The 21,315-nt window shown below is 38.7% G+C and overlaps 1 protein-coding gene across 1 annotated transcript; it reads right to left on the bottom strand.

Annotated features, from left to right (window-relative positions):
• Positions 1-3,829: 3,829 nt before the first annotated feature.
• CRABP1 (cellular retinoic acid binding protein 1) lies at positions 3,830-20,798 on the bottom strand. Its single transcript, XM_018552773.1, has 4 exons — positions 20,484-20,798; positions 17,455-17,633; positions 10,501-10,614; positions 3,830-4,189 (listed from the first exon to the last, which is right to left on the bottom strand). The coding sequence occupies exons 1-4, from the start codon at positions 20,551-20,553 to the stop codon at positions 4,139-4,141; spliced, it is 414 nt and encodes a 137-aa protein (XP_018408275.1). The 5' UTR covers positions 20,554-20,798; the 3' UTR covers positions 3,830-4,138.
• Between the last annotated feature and the right edge of the window lie 517 nt (positions 20,799-21,315).

Genomic DNA, 21,315 nt, shown 5'->3' with positions numbered 1-21,315 from the left:
AGAAGCAGGCTGTTGGCCGGCCAATGGCCGGCCGCTCGGCCATTTTCGGCTTTCAGCACGGCTCAGCCGAGCCGATGCATATGCGTTCAGCTCGGCTGAGCTGCTCGCCCATGATCGGGAGCTGTACGGGCTATTGTGAATAGCCCGTACAGCACCCCTTCGGTTCTACTGAACCGAAGGGGTCCTGGGGCTGAAGCTAGCCGAAGGATCAGCCGAAGCTACGGCCAGATCCTTCAGCAGCTCCGTGAATAGACCCCAAAGAGTTTGATTTACTAAAGGCAAATAGGCTGTTCACTTTGCAAGGGAATTTGCACTTTGCAGGGAAGTTTCCCTTAGCTTAGTGAATGTGGTGAAGCTTCACTTTGTAAAGAATACCCAATCATGTGCAAGGAAAATTTAAAAAAAAAACAGCATCTTTCTTGAACATGATTGGATGATGGAAGACAGCAGAGCTTCCCCTCATTCACTAAACTAAAGACAAGCTTCCCCTTCTAAGTGCAAATTCCTTTACAAAGTGAACAGCCTATTTGCCTTTAGTAATTCAACCCCCAAAAAAGTAAGAGCCCTTTTTAAATATACTGTACTTACATTCTTAAATCTTAGAAAGTACGCAAGTATGGCAACAGAGAATTGGCAGCAGTACTCATGTTGTCTAAATTGTCATTGTATGAGAACTCCAGGAAAGTTACATTTTAGGGTAAAGATGTTTTTGTTCAGGGTTACATGCTTTTTGGAAAGAGAGATTGATTAAAAAGATCAGTTAATGACTGTGCATGTCTCATCTGCCAAAAACTCTACCTTCTTGCATTTTTCTTTATTATTGGACTTTAGTTCAGCTTTAAAATTTACAGAAGCATGTTTTAGGTTGTTGCAGATGTAGGGAACAAACAATTATAGATTGGACACATGTTAAATCACTGCAAACACATAATATGTTTCAAACTAATTGAACATATTTATCTTCTCATTTCAAAAATAGTTGTATGAAATCTACCTCTTGGATAATTCTGAAAATACAGACTAATATTGTTTATTGAACATCGAGGTAACATCTGTTTAAGGCCCCTTTCACACAGGCTGATCAGCAGAGGATCCATGCACGGAATCTCTTCTGATCAGAGCAGTACGGAGGGGATGTCACCGCTGTGACATCCATGTCTGTACAGTTTTTCCTCCATCACAAGATTCCACAATTGCATTTACCGCACCCCATGTCGGTCTATGGGAAATCTAATGTTACGTCAGATTACCCCCAACCCACAATAAGGTCCATCGAAATGGAACACTCTTCAGTCTGGTATTTTTCGGACCCAGTCGGAGGAGGGGGTAACCAGGTGACTTGCATTGGGCATCTGATCGGGTCTGGCTGAAAAACAAAAAAGACCAGATGGTCAGCCCGCCCGTGTGAAAGGAGCCTTAGAATGATGCGATTGTAATAGTTTTGTCACTTTTGTCAGTGTTGTTGGATAGACATGTTTAATTCTTAGAAAACATAACAATACGGTTTGTTTTTTTATTGAAATAACTTTATTAAATCACAAAGTAACAAGAGCAGATGTGTAATGAGACACTGATCAAAGGCACAGTACACAATACAAAGAACATTGTTCAAGGTATGGTTTTTGTAGGGAGTGGTGCTTTGTAGTGTATCCCAGTCCCCTTCAGTAGTAAGGGATAAAAGACAGACTGCGTCCTTATGAAATGCAGCCTTGGTCCAGATGTTCAATCAAAAATAAGATCTTACTCTTTGCGTCACAGGCATCTTTGTTATGCGTGGTACGGACATCTTACCTCCACAGTATTGTTAAAATGGCAGACTTGTGTAAACGTTTTACTATTCACTACTGAATACAACACAATCTGACCACATGCTGCATAGTAAAAGTGCTATGTTGTCGTCTCTTCGCTGTTTTTCATTTTTTCCTTGCAATGCCAAAGTGCTAAGATGGCTGCATTTACAGATGTCAGTACCTAAACCTAGAGCTCATTTTAATTTAGGAGAAAATTAATGGAATAAAGTCACAAATAAAGTAATGCTGGGTATATATAGTATATTAATTTGTTTTCACTTTTTTAATGCAGGTATTGTAAACATTTTCCCAAATAGGTTGTAATTATGTTAGCGTTTTATCAAACCATACTGTCATACATTACAGGCAGTAAACTGGTCATCAGGTTCTGGATAGGCATTTTATTATTTATGAAGTGCCCTGGGTATGTTATTCTCCCTTAATTGTTGACTTGTTTATTGACAGTAACAAGAAGTGTTTCCTATGAAGATTTAAGTGAAAAGCATTTCTAATACTGTACCTCAAGGCCTTTTGTAGGGTTACACTGATTTCTATGTTCAGTGTGATGATGTCAACCTGTCCATGAATCTACAATCACGAGTCTTGTAAGGTGCTATATAAATTGCTAACATATTTGCATTGGGAGGACGTCACAGAATATTTTTTAGGGTAACAGTGGCCATTGGAAGCCTCCAAACTTTAGTACTCTTGGGCCTTTTGTGTGAGTCATCTACACCTCAAACCAATCCCCCAAACTAACCCATGGAATCCAGACCTGATTTTTTCCATCAAAAAACTGTCAGTTTCCACGTGGTCTTGATAAAGCACCATCAAGATGCAAATTAACCATATACCCCTCTGCAGTGTGATCTCTGTGCTCACCAATTGCCAAGATGTAAGCACGGAACACTGATTCATTTATTTGAATCATGTGCACTATGACTCCTATATAGATGGCTTTTAACGCTGAACTCCAGGGAGGCACATAAACACACATTTACAATACATATACATATAGAGTAACTCTGAACCACTGGATTTTTTTACATATTTGAACATAGTTAACCTTTTCTGCAACAGCACATCTATTTTCACTACCACCCTCCTGATTACTAGTGAAGCCCACAGGTCATGCCTCTTACAGCATACTCTCCATCTGTTAGCATGTTCAGCACACATGCATTGCAGAATAGTCTGGTGGGCTTCTAGTGCTGGACTAAGCTCTCCCAAGAGAAAGTGTTTCTGTACAGGTTATTACAGGAGACTGATATGAAAACAGATTCAGGTACTTGTACTTGCACTAGTATTGTAGTGGTGTTTATATATCAGCATGAAATTCAGCTGTAATAAAGTCTGGATTTTTAGCACTTTATATGTGAGTGCCAAACCATGAACCCCTCGCTCTAACTAATGATTTCAGCCCTGTTTTAAAAATGTGACCCAGCAATACAAAAAGTCCAGAGAGACTTTGTAGACTTTACATGTAATTATTTTAAATGTGTGATTCCTGTATCTTCATTCTTTTGCCGATATGGTAGCATTAGAATTACTTTTTTCTCAACGAAAGTTGAATATTTCCTTGCCAGTATGAAAAGATGCCTACAATCATGACAATACGTATATCTAAAACAAATGTGTATGGAAAACATGGTATACCTTAATAAAAAGGGGGAATTGTAATACATGCTAAATTACCGCCATACCATATGACCCATAATCCCATTGCACCAGAAAGCAAATGACTGAGCTGTCAATTCATCCAAAAAGCTATTTTATGAGTAGATGTTTGGTCACACATACATGTATTATTAAGGCATAAGTCACTATGTACACAGCAGAAATGGCTGCTTTTTTACTTGGCACAACAAATTCAAGTTTGGTGCTATCTTAAAGGTGCTAGTTTCTGTATGGAATTTGTCAATTTGCCCTGGGTGTCTGGGATGTATAGTTCAACTGATTGATGTATGCATTTAAGTGCCTATTAATTCTAGAGATTTTAATAAAATCTACTAAAGAAAAGGCTGTCCCTAAAAGTTAGTAGACTATTTATTGGCTGTTTAGCAATAAAATAGGTGACATGGTGAGAACTAAGAGTAAACATGCTTGGCAATATGTATTGAAATAGCACCAATGCACACTGAGCTTTTTCAGATCATTGGAGATTCATGCCCCAGAAGCTTTGGGCACTACTATAAAAACAATGCATTTTGTAAGAGCGCAGTCTGATTCTACTAGTGAATGACAACACTATTTCAACCTTTAAGTATACAACAGATGGACTGGTGTGGCAGGATCCTTACATAGCTGATGGGTAAAGAAAGGTTCTGAGAGCATGTATTAATTTGTTTTCATGCTTTTACATATATCCTTGTACAGACCACATCGTCTGCCCCAAAAACCTGTAAAGAAAGTAGGAATAATTAGGCACAAGACAACTTATCATAGGCATATCCCTAATTCTAAATCACTATATAAACTACTGGTCAAAAGTTTTAGAACACCCCCATTTGTCCAGTTTTTATTGAAATCTACGCAGTTTAATGTCTCAATGTACTCTGAAACTAAAGCGTAGAACAAATAAATAATCAAATGGACATCCAAAAGAAATCATGGAATAATTTTCTTTAACAAAATGTAATCTACATTTTTGACTCATCAAAGTAGCCACCTTTTGCAGATATAACAGCCGAACACACTCCTAGCATTCTTTCTGAAACGGAAATCAAATATTGTTTGGAAAGTTCTTCCCAACACTGTTGCAGAAGTTCCCACAAATGTGTTGCACTTGTAGGTTGCTTTGCTTTCACCCTTCTGTCCAGTTCATCCAAAACCAGCTCAATGGGGTTTACGTCTGGAGACTGTGCTGGCCATTCCATGATTTGAAGCCTAATTTCTAGTTCTGACACAACCTGGAGGTATGTTTTGGGTCATTATCTTGCTGTAGGATGAAGCACTGACCAACTAGGCATACACCAGAGGGTATTGCATGGCACTGCAAAATGCTGTGATAGTAGTTTTGGTTCAGGGTGCCACTCACTCTGTGCAAGTCGCCAACTCTGGATCCAACAAAAGAGCCCTAGACCATCATGCTTCCTCTATGTTTGGCAGTTGGTGTTCAACACCAAGAACCATCCTTCTGCCTACTCAATGGTGTACAAAAATTTTGCATGATGAACTGAAGATCTCAAATTTTTATTCATTGGTCCAAAAGACCTTCTTCCAGTCTTCAGTAGTCCACTGGCAGTGTTTCATGGCCCAGACAAGCCACCTTAGCAACGGCTTTTTTACTGTCATTTGACCTGTCAAACCTGCAGCTCAAAGTCTTCTCTTCACAGTTGAAACTGAGACTTACTTCGATGAGTGTTAAGCTGTGCTTGAAGCTGTTGTCCTGGGAGCCGCCTGTCATGCAAGCTGTTGACTCGTCTTCTGATTCTGTTGTGGCTTTGGGTCTGCCAGATCTCTTCCCGTCAGACTTTCCTCCAGTTTTCAAGTGCCTTTTGATGGTGTAGGAAACTGTACTGTACTTCTCTGCAATTTCTCTAAAGCGAAGGCCTACACTTTTAAGTGTTATAATGGTCTGTCTGTTTTCCTTTGGGAATTGCCTTTTTCTAACCATTTTGAGAGCAATTTAATACTCCCTGCAGTACAATACTGTCCAAATGTTGCTTGAGAGTGTGTAGTAACACAGTCTGTTCCAACACTGCTTTTATACAGACAGAGGGCTTGTGAGTAATAAACAAAAGGTGGGACACCTGTAGGAATTGTTAGTAAAACTTTCAAGGCTTAATTTGCTTACATTGCTGCAGAACAACTGTGAGTTGTTAAACCATAAAGGCCTTTTGTATAACTCTGAAATGTACATTATTTTGCAGTTTTTGTTAACCTAAACTTGAACATTTCATTAAAACTGGAAAAATGGGGGTGTTCTAAAACTTTTGTCCAGTAGTCTATGAATATACTGTATATAAACAGAGTATGTATATATCTATATACAGTATATATAGATGTCTACATATACACATACACATTTTCTAGACTTTCTTTTTTACAAACGTTATCTTGTTTAACTCAGAATGCTCCTTTGGCAGACAGAATTTATAAAAAATTACTCTTTTAATAAAATATTATTCACAAAACTGCCTACATAATATAAGTAAGTAGTTCCACTTCAAATGTCTACCAAACTGTGTGCACTGCTTAACTTAAAGGGTTATTAAACCCTCACATTTTTTGCATATATCTACTGCTAGTAGATACGTATATGCAAAAACTTTTTTTTTTTTTTAAAAGAAACAAAAAACTTTTGAAACAGGTTTAAACTTACCTGTGTCTTTGCCACGCGCTCTCGTCCGAACATCTGAACATTTCTCAGGAGGCCGCAAAGGATCTTGGGGCGGGCGCATGCGCAGTTCAGATATTCAGCCGGGAGACGAGGAGAGACACAAGGTAAGTATATGGAGCAGCATGCACTCGCACAGACTCCGTGGGACATGAGCGAAGAGGAGGACAGAGGAGTCAGCGCTGGATCGTAGACCCGCAGCAGCGCTGGAGGGACAGCTAAAAATGACACTAAGGAAGAAGATGATCTGATTAAGAGGCATCATTTAAGGTAAGACCCTACACTAACACTGGGGGAGGGGAAAATTATACTTTAATGTCACTTTAATAAAGAAATGTGTGGCTATTCTGTGTGTTCAGTTGCACGGTATTTTAAAACAACAATTCTGCCAAGAAGAGTATTTTCAGCAAGGGGTGAAATTATACTTTATTAAAGATGTACTGTATGTGGTTTATGTAGTTACAATTCACATTTTTATGTTTTAGCTAGCAAATCTTAAGCATCACATCTTCCTAAACTCTGTTAGTAGTACCAAGACTGCAACTGACTGGTAAGCAGACGACCATTAAGCGGAGCCTAGCAAGTAGCTGTTACCAATCTTAAGTGGTCATTAATGAGATAGCATAACCTTGTTTATTTATTTACCATCTTGCCATGCCTCAGTTCTTTGGTACTGTTCTAGGAGTTTGGACACTTTGTCCTCAGCTCTTCTGAAAAAACAAGAATATAACTATTTTTGCTGGCCTATTTGTTTTGTAATATTTCCTCTTTATTGACTTCCATCAAGACACACTTTTATTCATGTCCTCCGCAACATCCTCAGCAACAGTTTTTCAAAACAGTTTTGGAAGTGTGTTAGGCACAGAGTGCTTTCTGGGTCCAGATTCTGGTGTCTGGCCCTATCTCTGAAGGCTTGCTTAGTGAGTAAGGCCCATCAGGCTGATGCACCGGGAACTACCTCACAGTTGGTAACATTGGGTGCCCTTTTCAAATTTCCCACTTCACTGCAGTAAGAGGTAGAACTGTCACATGTTGCACATGTGCACTCCATTCTCCTTTTTACCAATATTCAGCTTAGGGAAGGCACATTCCTCTGCTGCTCCTGTTACTAAAGCATCATGTGGATCATTTAGCCTCCGGCCCTAATCCACAGCCCACCCAGATTGACTTGGTCACCCATGGCTACCTGTGACCTTCATGAGATTAGCGACTTAAGCGTATGAATATGACGTATCTTGGGCATACGGTTTGTTTAACGTATATTCAGATTAATTGTTACCCCGCTGTTCAAAATTTAAATAAAGAATTTTAAAAAAGGTGGATTTCCTGGATTCTTGCAGTTTAAACAATGCTAAACATCATCTGCAAACATCATCTATATATGATTTGCCAGGGGTCTAGCACTGATAACCTTAGGTCACCATCATGCAGGGCTGTTCAGTTCAACCCTGGTCCACTCCTTGTGGACCTTTGACCTCTTTCCTATGTAATGCAGGTTTTTCACCGGCTTCCCCATTTAGGTTAGGAAACTTCCTGCAGAAAGGTCAATTGACAAAGTTCCCTATTCTGGACATTACTGAGCATGTTGTTTCTGACCGCACTGTTTCTTCTAGAACCACAATATGCCCTTCTGGATCTTTTTAACAGATTACCTCTATATTGATGGATGAGAGCTTGGTACTTGAGTGCCTCTCTTTTTCTGCTTGGGGAAAGTGTCTATCTCTGGAAGGTCCTGTGTTAATCTAGATGACCAGCAAACAAGACTTGATGGGACCCTGCTGCAGATTGTGGGACTTGCTCACTGGGAGATAGGCACTGCAGGTAATCTACAGTCTTTGTAAGATGTCTGGTCAGATTCCTTCCTCTTTCCTATGCTCAATCAGTCTCAAGGTTATATGAGTCTTAGGGGGTGATTTACTAACCTAAACACACGCACGCACTAGGTGCGTGTGATTTTTACACAGCAAAACGTATTTATCAACCAAAAAGTCTCTAAAAGCATATTTCCACTAATGCCATATATGGAAAAATCATGCACATGATGCATATATAATGCTGCTTCACAGTTTAGAAAAAAATGGTTAGCTCATGCATTTACATTCCTGCATTCATCAACGCAAGCAACACAATGTAGAGCTAATTTACACAACATCACCTTGCAATTCATGCAGGGCTTTGCACAACACACCTGCTGGGTGTGTACACACTACAAAGGTGTCTAGATTCCACCAATAGATCATGCTGGGAGGGAACACACTACAGAGGTGTATACTTGTTTGTGGCGTGTTTATAGTAAATCAACCCCTTAGAATGATATCATGAGTAATTGGTTAGGCAGGTTCTTTTTTTCTGGGTCTATCACACCTATGGAACACCTCGGATGTTTGTTTGGAAGGATACTTTCTCTTCCTTCCCATCTGAGTATTATTGCACTCCAATCTAGGTTACAGTGTATCATCCCTGCCTATCTTTTCTGCTAGGGTAGTAGTTTTTTCCCCCTACCCTCTCCTTTAGGAAGATACTGGTTTAATACCCTTCAGTTCTACAAACATTGTGAATAATTTATTTTCCAACCATTGGCATTATTACACCGTGACAGGTTTCTCACCCATGGCTATCTCCTTGTGAGGTTGGCTGTCTTATCAGGTCCCCTCTTTTTTATTGTGCTCCTTCCTTTCCCTGAAGTAACATTTGTCAATACTAGGCTTGAGTCTTCTCTGGCTGACCAACTTATTGTCAACTTATTGTCATGCTATCTATGTTGAAGCGTTCTTTTTCTTGAAGGCAAGGGCTAGGAATGCCAATCTTAAGCATTCTTCTGTTGACCAACTGGTCCTCGTTTTGGACATGGTATATTTATCCAACCTTCCCTTTTTGCACATTTTCCAACTGCTACAGGTCAATAGTTGATTATGGATATTTTAAATCAGCAGCAGTTTTTTTTTGTTCATACTTTAAAAGTAAAAATCTAATCTAACTGGTTGATGTGGGCAACTTCTTCACTTTCTTTCAATCCACTTTAAGCATATGCTTAAAATAGACTAGCAATTTTCTGACATGGCCAATCTGCTATACTCCAGAAATCTCTTCTACTGCCAGACTGGTGTGTGACTCATGGCCGGAAAGCAACTGAGTCAGGTTTGGGGTTGAAAGGAAGATCTGGAAGTGATTTTTTTTTTTTTTTTTAGATCAGGTTGAAAATAATAATAAAGGCAATTTTGAACAGAAAAAAATTTCAGGCCACAGTTATAATGAGCAATAGCACAACGACCTCTTTGTATACGTGTAATGTTAATGAGCGTTTGGTCAGATAACAAAGACTTTCTTGTATTAACATGTTTTTGTTGACCTGACTGTCTGGCCAGCTCATCTGTATATACTGTACTAATGAGAGGAATTAATATTGCTAAGTGTAAATGTGGGCTGGGTACAATGTGATTTAATCATGCTGCCTCCATGGGCCACAGTGGGGTGAGAAACAGCAGTGTGTTCTTTGTCACTGCTACACAAACTCATTAGCAGAATAACAGGAACTTTTGCCATTAACAAACATTTTGAGTTTCACACCATCTCCCTACGTTGATCCAGCACATAATGTTAGCATTCTTGATTTGCAGTTCTAGGATCCTGGATTCAATTTCTATCAGACACAAAATCCACATGAAATTGTCCCATTATTTGTTTGCATATCCTCCAGGTGGTTTCCTCCTACAACCCAAATACATTCTGGCTTCTAACCATATTGTCCATAGTGTGTCTATATGTGTTCACTTGTATAACTAAGCTAGTGAGATTTGACTGTAAACTCATCTGTAGCAGTGTTTGATGCTATTGGTTCAAAGCACTCTGTAATATACCAGTGCAATATCAATAAGATAAATAATACAAAATATTTTAATTTGGTTCTCCCACTCAAATGATCTGATCAGTCGTTCTACTATATGCGGCATGATTTGATTGGTACACGACCTCACCTGCTGAAAATCTTAGTTGCCTGGCTGTCCTGCTGACCCTTTGGCTGTAAAACTTTGAGTTACTGACTTGAAAGAAGTATGCAGCTAAGGACTTATCTCTGACTTTTCTAACCAAACACTTGTTTTGGGGTCATTGATTTATTAACCGAAGCAATGGATCAACATACTGCTCCAACAACTAGCATTTTAAAAAGGAAGTCAGCAAATGCAGCTCCATAATTTACCTTATGGCAGGTTTACTTTACAGGTGAAAATGAAAGCCAGGCTGGAAGGCGGCTTTTTAGATTTGGATCACTGGAGCCCACATATTTTTGAATATCCATTTAAGTCTTCTTAGACTGATATATGTAATTACAGAAACGAATGTTCCTTTACAAATTAATGTAGATTTTCTTACTAGAATCAGCTCATCTCCTGCAAGTTCACGAGCCCAATATGTCTTGGGTCCTGTCCCATCCACTAGAGTCTGCTTACAGTAGATCTTATTTGCCTTCTCCCATACAGGAAAACTCTAATAACAAGGAATACAAAGAAGATAACTAATACACCTATGTCAAGAGATACAGAAAACAAAACACAAAACATAATATAAAATGTGAAACATGAGACAGCGGGGTTGGTTTTCCTTTTTGGTTAAGGAAAATAAGCTGTTCACTTTGGAAGGGGATTTTAACAGCGCAAGTGAGTTTTCTCTTAACATAGTGAATGAGATGAAGCTGTGCTGACTTCCATAATCCAATAATGTGCAAACAAAATACTGTTTTTTTTACTTTGCTTTTATTTGGGTGTAGTAAGTTAAGGGAACATTCCCTTGCAAAGTGAACAGCCTATTTGCCTTAACTAAATCAACACCATCTCCAGGATTATCTACTAAGCAGTCTACACAATGGAAAACAGGAAAACATGCCTCCTAATTAAAAGCAACATCCACTGTGTTATTAATTAGAAATGCAAATTACAGATTCATTGTACCATCAATACCCTTTGTAGCTCTCCAAAGATTTTTTTTTCCAGCTACAGCAGTCGTTTAAGCTGCAGATTTATAATATTAACAGGCCTACCATGTGAAAGTAGGCAGTTGGTGGTAGTGGTGGTGGTGGGGTGCTGTAAAAAATGTGCTCCTATTGAAAGATGCCAGTATTGGAAAAAAATACAGAGGCACTACCTATCCAAGGGCAAACTCTGGAATAGAATAAGGGAAACAAATATGGAAAGAAGGTAAATGATGCAAACTATATTGACACACATTTCAACAGTTAGCCAACGACTAAATGAGCCAACCAGCCAGCTGAATGCATAAGGTGCACTGATACTTCTGAGTCCCATCTAAATCACTTATCGCCACTACCAGGAGCAGCCTGGGAATTCACGAGTAGTATTGAATGTTTGTGCTTTATACACAGGCCTTGTGACTGACTCACATATGTACTTGGTGTTGCTTAAGCTGCTTGAATGGGTCCTTTCTGCAGGCTAGATGACATGCAGGGCTGATTTGATATTTGAAAGATAAATTGAAAGTCCACATCTGTTGAGAAAATATTTTGCCATCCAGGTCATGCAAGTGTTTTAGCTTTATTTCAAATCTCAAAAGCACATGGTACTAGGAGAAAACATTGTGGTTATATCAAGATTACATTAGAAAATCACTTGTGTGGCAGTTAGTTATAAATCATTTAGTTCTCCTATAATTAGTTAAGAACGTTTAATAACTGATCTGAGTAGGTGGAAAGAATATAAATAGCTCCCAGAGAGCATCTTTAGTTTAAGAGTTGACAACCCACACAGCCTAATCCTAATCAGTACATATTCTTTTTTGCTAGTAGATACTTTTTTTCAATCTCATAGACAGATATGTATGTTGTACTTATTTCACAGCTTGCTAATGTATGTGCTGCAGGTGATGAGCTGCATGTACCTCAGGCATGCCTCTAATAGCTGTGAGTTACATACTACCGTATTTTTCCGTCTATAAGACGCCCCTATGTAATGTATAAGACGCCCCCAACTTTTCTTACCCAAAATTCCGAAATCAATATTTTAAATGGTATAATGCATCACACTTACCTCAATCACGTTATGTTCTGACATTACAGCTCCGGGCACTGGCTACACGCTCTCCCGAGCGCCGGCTGACGTCAGGTACAAAAGATTTATGATCGGATTACAGAGACAAGATAACAGTTTTCCTCCAATCATAAATCTTTTGTACCTGACGTCAGCTGTTGCTGGGGAGAGCGGATTACAGAGCCACTCTCCCCAGCAACAGCTGACGTCAGGTACAAAAGATTTATGATTGGAGGAAAACGTATCTTGTCTCTGCAATCCAAAGTTTCACTCGTGAGGCCACGGTAGTTTGCAGTGGTAGCGGCACTTTCGGCAGTTTTGCAACCACAGTTCTCCTCTCGGCCCCCGTGTAAAAGACGCCCCTCTATTTTTAGGTAAACATTTTAATGAAAAAGTAGCGTCTTATACACGAAAAATACAGTACATACTACTTCACTTTGATCAAAGCTATTATGCTTTTGCAGATCTAAGCAGTATTAAACATATCCTAGCCATAGAATCATGGTAGTTTCTTGACCACTTAATAGCACTCTTTACTTCCAGCAGTTCTTCCATGGCACCATGCCTATCTACATACAGGCAGTTCCCGGGTTACGAACAAGATAGGGTCTGTAAATCACCCCCTAAATCTTTCTAATGAGGATACAGACAGCAGTAAAAACCTCACAGTGACCCGGAAGAAGAGGTGGGCACCCCTCATCTGCACGTCTAACAAGAGCCAACTTCCTGTAATGTACGTACAGTACTAGAAACCAGACCCAAAAAGGCAGGCACTCCTCGTCAGCACGAGCGTGGTAGCATTACAACTACCCCTGCTGCATAGTAATAGCCTCTGTCTGTAAGTAGGAGTCGTATGTAAGTCGGATGTATGCAACTCGGGGACTGCCTGTATACAGATTGAGCATCACAGAATTCATTTTGTGATGATCATAAGGCAATTTCATGGAGTAAATGGCCAAAACAATTGCAGAAAAGAGCCTTGGGTGCAAACTACAAGGGAAAAGGTGGGGATGGCGTGAAGAATTTACTGGGAAATTAAATTTAGAAGCAAAGTGAAGAATAAAACTTTAAAACTACAAATTATGAAGTTGCTACAGCGACTAGTAAAAACAAATAATTTTTTTAATTCTGCCAATTTGTTCCACTGTATATTTTATTGTTATACCCTTCTTGCCGCATGAATACTCTTGTAAATCCAGCCCATCTTTTTTAGTGTGATCTGTATAAAAGGGCAGATGTGAGGCGGCCATATAAATCATGGCTTCATGCCGTGCCATGTCAGGATTAATAAACTGTACATCGCATTGGTCTGTGTAATGTCTGGGATGCAATCATGTAGCCAATTCACGTTCAGTGTGTCAGCCAAAGAAATATATAGCACATTGTAGGCCATTATGTGTATCATCTGTTACACTAATGTATTTCCACTGACAGCTGTAACGTGTCCAGCTATTTCACTCACTCTGCCGTCATTGTGTTATATTAAAGCACTTCTACTTTCCGCACTTAAGTGGGGAATATATTATTTTATGGTTATTTTTATGGGGCTTATCCATATAATTAAAATGGGGCTTCTTTCTTTATGGAGGGTTACACACTTAAATAGCTGTGGGCACTGCACTGCATTCTTTGTTATGTGCTATGTTATTTTATATTGATAATTTGTGTTTGGTTTTGCAATTAGTAGCAGATACTGTTATGGAGGGTTGTTGCAGAAGCAGGGAGTTGTTTCTGTGAAGCATCATCTCCTACAACAGGCTAAAAAAATGTATAAAAATATATAGAGCTATAAAACCAGTTATTATGCATCAATATGGGTGCATTTTAGGTTTTCCCTTTAGTGTTTTGGAGTTGATGTAGTACTGACTGCTTCCAAAGCATTTGACAGGATGTTCAATCAACTGTAAAGGACATAAGTACAAACACGTTCACATTTGCCCAGTTTCACTCCAGACTTCTACAACAAAACATTCTATTGTCATAGGACAAGTCAATACAGTCCCTGGACAGAGGTTGTCCCCTGGCTTGTTGGCGGGTCATGTTTCCAGCTCTGGTACTGGGGAAGTCCTTCCTTCCAGTCGTTTTGAAGATCCTCACAACAAATGCCACGACAAAGGAGTCCTTTGTCAGTGCAGAGGACTTGGTCGTCTAAGGTGTCCCGTCTCCAAATCAACATTCTGGAACTTTGGGTGATCTGGCTGTCTCTACAGCATCCTGCTCAAAAGTAATCTGTATTGGGTTCAGTCAGACAACGCTACAGCAACCATCAGGGAGGAACCAGTGGATGGTCTGGTGGCTCTGTGGGATCAGTACACCCTGATCTATGCCTTTTCTCCCTTAAAAACAACTCGCTTATCTGCTTTGCAGAATTGAGATACAGGGCATTCTGTTTATTGTCATTGCTCCAGACCGGCCTCAGTGGATGTGGTACACCGAAGACTCCTGGCAGAAGCTCTGTGGGATCTGCCAGATTATCAGGATCTTCTGTCTCAGGAACCGATTTATTATCCTGCTTTACAGTCACTTGCTTTAACAGCATGGCAAGTATCCAAACGGGCAGCCCTACCCCGCGAGGAGCCTTTTCTAGTTTTGTATGAGAACAAGGTGATGTTGAGGCCCAGGACTTCCTTCTTGCCTAAGGTATTTTCTGCCTTATAGCTAAACCAGGATATGGTTCTTCCCTCCCTAGCTCTGGCTCCTGTTTACCCAAAGGAAATTTCCCTCCATTGTGTGGATGTGGTTCAGGCTGTCAGCTACTACTTATTTCAGGAAGATTGATTCTCTTTTTGTCATACCAGATGGACTCCAGAAGGGTGCTCCGGCTTCTTGTTCCACTATTTCTAGGTAGCTCAGGCAGACCATTATCCAGGCTTTTGGTATCAAGGATTGGGTCCCACCCTTTCCTATCAACGTGCACTCTACTAGATCTGTGTGCTTCTTTTTGCATCAAGCAACTATTTCTCAGATTTGCTTCTGTTCACACGTTCTCTAGGCTCTACCAGGTGGATGTCGAGGCCTCAGCTGATGCCAGTGTCAGGCATATGGGCCTTCAGGTGGCTCCTGGAGCTGCAGGCAGTTCCCAGTTCTTTCTTGTCCTGTTGGCATTTGTTTGCTGTGATGCTCACCCTTCAGTTTGGCTGTTTTTTAACATCCTGAAGGTAAAAGACTTTCTGTGTCCCTCAATGGACAAGAAAGAAGATAGGATTTGTGTACCCACCGTAAAATCCTTTTTTTGGACTCCACTCTGTGTTTATGATCAATCTCTAGGGACTGCTTGCTACTAAACTGAGGCATGCCAGTAGTAGGAGGGGTTTCCTGGCCTGGCCTAAAGTTGTTGTTTTTTGTTAGTCAGTGTCCAAACCTCCTGTAGATGGCAGCAAAACCTGGAGGTGAAAGACTTCCTGTGTCCCTCAATAGTCTCAAAGAAAAGGATTGTACAGTAAGTACATTAATTTTGATACCGAGCTCTTAGTTTAGTAGGCTAATGGAGGAATGTTAAATATTGAATTTATTGCAATTTTCTGTGGCAGTGAACCATGATTCACAATTGTTGGGTGGACCTCATTTATCATATGCAGTGAATGTATTGCCATTGTTGATTAGGCAGTACTCACAGTTCCTACTTAATACTATCTAACAAAAATGCATAGTAAGCCTGAAATCCATTTTTGTAATAGTATAGGACAAGAATTATATTGTTTTTTTTATTATAACCTTATTTAGACCTCAACATTTACATCAATATTTAGTATTTTTAGTATTCATCTAATTTAGAAATGATAACCTATTAATTCCATTGAGTCATGTTGACCATATAAAAAGAACACAGGACAGTTTAAAAATACTGTTTTAGTAATTCAGACCCTACCAATGTAGGATGATCATAGGTTGAAAGAAGTATCTTTTAAACTTCACCATAATTGTTTTTCAAAAAGGGTTTCCATTATACCTTTTGTAATAGTTTACCAAGCCTTAAAATAGTATGCTTGGTGAAGGGCAATTTTTGGAGTTTTAAACTTATCACAAACCTATCAAAGCTTGGCTGAGCTTTATATAACAGAGAAATATCTAAACATTTGCTCATCTTTTGAAAAGTTTATTCTATATAGGCATTTCTACTACATGTAAATAGGCATGAGTTTGAACCGTATTGCATGCGGCATCTCTGTCTCAGTTTTATCCACCATATCTTCAACAACTTTCATAACATTTTTGTATTGTATATGTGAACAGTAATCTCTATAATGGTGGTCTCTTCAGTCATATTGGAGGATGTGCTCTTATGTATCAGCTTTCCCAATATGGCACAAGCAGCCAGCAACATGACACAAATAATTGTGCACGTGTAAGCACAGATATGGTGGAAGCAAAAAGAGCTGTGAGAAGCTTTACTTCTTTTCCTGCTACCACCCCAAACCATTGCAGCACAGAGCTTTTTCTTCCATCAAGCAAATGCAGATGAAAAGGTCAGACACATATAAATACTAGGCACAAATCATATTTATGACTGGATTGTGTGTGCCAGTTTAAATTCTCCCTTACAAAGTTTAATTACCTATTCGTTAGCCTATTCATTAAAGCTTCCTTTTATCCCATTAACAGATAGGTCACATTTTACCACTTCTCTTTCAACATACAGCAAACTGGAATCTATTAAAGTGAACTTCAACCAAAACAGTTGTTTTTGCTTTAAATAGAGAAGGTTAGAATCTCTGTATGAATTTTGTTGATGTATGTGTCCCCCTTGAGAGAGTTTTCTGTCTCCTCCTATTCTGGTTATAGGTGGCAGTTGAGGGCAGTAAGGGAAAATCTACTATAATAAGGGGAGTGGGTCTAGTATACAGTGAAGAAGAATTGAAAGTTCTGTCAAGTTTAAATGGCCATGTTTGTTTCTGTAGGGGAGAATTCCTCCACTTCCTGTCTTGGGACAGGAAGTAAGGGAAACCTCCACAGTGAGACACAGACAACAGTAAAATCCTGACACAGGTTTTAACCCATGCTATTCAATGAGAATTACTAATATTACAAGTATTTAATACTGATCTGAGTTATTGCAGAAGATCAGTGTCGTTGAGGACTGGAGTTGAGGAATTGCAGTCCGTATAAATTGCAACACTGATTACTTGCAACCAAAGCCATTTACATTGTGCCATTCACTTGATCAGTGAGACATTTAGGAACATTGACGTTTCTTAAATGCAATTTAATTGAATAAACTATGTATCACAAAAATGGATTCACATTGGTCCACAGTGTCATGAAAGATTGATATATAAAGAAGAACTACCTTGCATTTTCTGCCATCCACAGTCTCCTCATCAAACTCTTTCCCAACTGTGAACTGGATCTCTGTAGTTCTAACTGTGGTAGATGTCTTAATATAAAACTGGTCTCCATTCTGACGGATCTCAACATGGGGTTTAGAAGCTGCAGCCACTGCTACTTTCCTGAGCATGGCATTCACACCTGTATTGTTGGGGTCATATACAAAGGATGTAATAAACAATTTTCGCCCATTTTAAGATTTAACAATTCTTATATAACTATGCAACTAGAAAACTATTTTGGGAGAAGGCTAAATGTTTGGTTTAATTCAGGATGGTTTTAACCCCTCCCCCAATAATAACAGGAAAATCCTCCTAAATTGCCTTACAGAAGAAGTTTCAGTTATATACACTGTTAAGGCCATACATGCTGTAATTATCTTCTGTGGTATATACATGACAATGCACTTGCTGAAGCCTGATTTTTTTCTGGGTCAGTGAAGCTTATCTTTAAGGTCAAGGTTAAGGTTTCCTTTAAAGCAAATCTAAACCCCAAAACAAAAATTGAATAAATTGCAGTTCACGTTGGTGAATTTTGGTGGCTGCATTGGTTTCACCAAGTACAGAAAATACCTGTTGATCTGTCCGGAAATGCAATGTCCTTGTCACTTCCTGTAAGCTTAAAGGAAAACATAAAGAAACATATCTTTATTGTATAAACTACTTGTCCCATCAATCTACCATGTTATAAAGATCAACAAGGACAGACATGTTTGAAGTCCATCCTGTGTAACAACCATGGCTGCCCCATACTGTAGATACAAAGGAGAAATGAATGAAAACATGAAGGGACAGGAAGTATTTGCAGAATTACTAGGTGAAAGTGAAGGAAAAACATGTAACCTGCAATATATAAATATTTGTTTTGGGGGTTATATATACATTAAAATGACACTAAACTTAGGAGTTAAATCTTAAAAATGTATTCAAGCACCTTAACTATTAGTAAAAATTTAGCTTATTTGTATATCATTCAAATTGTCTCTGAATTGGTGCTAACACTGTCCTTCCTTCTGGAGGGTGGCTACTTTTGTTCCCCATGGTCCCTGTGCGTGTTGTAAAGCAGCCCGTAGCCACCGCTCCAAGCTTGCTCCAGTGATGGACTACAAAATAAATGCCAATTAGTAAACTAAATGTGAAATTGTAGTCTATCCCGGGAGTGAGCTTGGAGCAGTATCTACTTTTGTTCCCCATGGTCCCTTTGTGTGTTGTAAAGTAGACATCGCTCCAAGCTCACTATCGTGATGGACTACAATCTTAATACAAATTAGTAAACTAAATGTGAGATTGTAAGTCTATCACAGGAGTGAGCTTGGAGCGGTGGCTATTTTACGACACACACAGGTGCCATGGGGAACAAAAGTAGCCGCCCTCCAGAAGGAAGGACAGTGTCAGCACCAATTCAGAGATGATTTGAGGATCTACAGCCGTGTGATACACAAATAAGCTACATCTTTAAGCTTATTCCTGTGTTTGCCACAGCTCATATAAATGTATATTTTTGATTTTAACCACCTCAGAATAATTAATTAGAAATAGGATATATCCAAAAGCTGAAAAAAATAGCACCTCTAGATGAGTAACACATTTTGTAACTCATAACTCTTAATACCCCAACCAACACGGTTTGTACATTTTTGGGCAGGCTGAAAACTGCAATTATTTGCTATTTATAAATATTTGAAGTATTTGTAGACACAATACCTGGAGTCCTGTTTGTTAAAACTTACTTATTATGGAGATGTTTCTGCACATTTTTATGGAGCAAAAATTAGTTGATGTCAAAAAATCATTAAGATCTCTTTTTTGTAAACTGATCTCAAGTGAAAATGTACATAATGCATCTCTCAGAACTTATGCAATAGGCAATAAATGTGTCGACAAAGTAAAACACGAGAAACAATACATTTTTCGAGGCATCAGTATGCCTAATTAAGCCACAAGGTAATCTAAGCCACAAGCTTGTTTTTTTTGCTAGAACATACAGTGGTTTATAAAATAATTAGAATGACAGATAATTCAATAAATGTATTATTTATTTGTTTATAAAAAAATGTATCTATTCACCCAAATGTCAGCATGTTTCAGTCTATTATTGGGTTTAAAATATTCTGACTCAGCATAATATCAAGGATGTTTATTGAATCTTAGGTAGATAATAAACTATACTGATATTTAAGAATAAAAGTATAGATTACAGGGTCTTAGAATTTTAGAGTGTTTTCATTTTTTTTACATTGCCATATAACATGTGTGCTCCGAGAAAAATCTAGATCAGGTAGAGAAACAACCTGAATGAAAGTGTACAGCTTCTCATTTTTACATCTCATAATTGAAATACCCAGTGATGTGGATTTCATTGAGGAGTTATTTTTGCTCCTGCAGAAGTGTATCTGTATGCACTTTAAACATCTATAGATGTGTTCAGAGTAATATGTCTACCGGTTCACTTCACCAGAAGTAAAACTCTTTTAAATAGTAAATAATGTATAATACCTTCTTCTTTTAACTTCTATGCATCTTTTTAAGATATTGCCGCTTAGCAGATGAATTCCTAAGTGTTATGTAAATATATATTGCATCCAAGTACCACTTACTGTACATTTATAAAGCAGTGAATGTGACATTTAAAAACATTCACTGCAGGTAACTCAATCGCTATAATTTGAAACACATGCACCAGAAACACCTTCAGTGAATGAATGGTGAATGTGATGCTCACTGCTTTATAAATATACCCCATAAGCTTTTCCATTACATAACCAACCCAAAAACACTTCTGCTTTTTAAACAATACTATAATCTGCCTGAAACCCCACCTGTAGATGTTACCTTGTTCGAAAAAAGCACATATATATTATATATGATTTCCCCAGGTACATTGTGTAAACTGAAGGCAGGTAATACACTAATACTACTAATAAATTAGAGAACCTAAAGCATAAGACAAAGATGCTAGCATGCTGCACAGTTAGTGGTCTGCCAGTCTTACCAAGGGCTTTCAGAAGTTCATCAAAATTCTCGCTGCTTTTCATTTTCCAAATTCCTGCAAAATCCGGCATGATATCTGTGCTAATTCCCTGACAGGCTTTGGCAGGGAGAAGGGCAGAGCTGAAGGAACAAGAAGGCTCACCCAGAGAGGACGGTCTGATTCCAGCCAGACGTCTAAATGAGTCCTGTCTTATTCTCTCATGTGTGTCATCTTGATGGAGGAGAGGATGGGTGCCCCTCCTTCTGCCCTCTCCTCTGCCCCCTTTCTGAAATGTCAGTTTTTCATTTGGAACATAAGCACCTTACCAGAATATGTTCCTGCTATATGAATAATGGACACTAATACAATGCTGTTCAGATGCAGCTGTAAGTCTACGATGTAATGAATGAATCTGATAGAGTGTTTTTCTTATTCCCATTTGAGAAAGAAAGTATCTTTTGATAATAAAAAAGCATATTTCAGAAAGTATATATTCCCAAAACATCACAGTTATATAAATAATGTTTCATTGCATTTGTTTTGCCCATTAAAAATGGGCAAAACTTTGACATTCAGATAACTCTGTGAAAGATGTACTTAAAAGTTACCATGTAATTGTATACAAAGGTATAAATGTATGTGCATCTTCTATGAAAGTATTAAGATCCCTTATGACATGTTAGATGTACTTAGATCCTAAAAAAAAGTAAATTTGCCTAAAAAATGTGTATTCTTGTTTTTTTAAAAGTGTGCTTTTTTAATTTTTTCAGGGCCCATTCACATCACTACAGTCCTAATGCATAGACAAGGCAATTTGACTGGTGTCCTATTAAGTCAGTTCACACCACCTCGT

Source organism: Nanorana parkeri, unplaced genomic scaffold, assembly GCF_000935625.1.
Source record: "Nanorana parkeri isolate BGI_ZX_2015 unplaced genomic scaffold, ASM93562v1 scaffold97, whole genome shotgun sequence".
Lineage (NCBI taxonomy): Eukaryota > Metazoa > Chordata > Amphibia > Anura > Dicroglossidae > Nanorana > Nanorana parkeri.
This window is presented reverse-complemented; position numbering and strand designations above follow the sequence as displayed.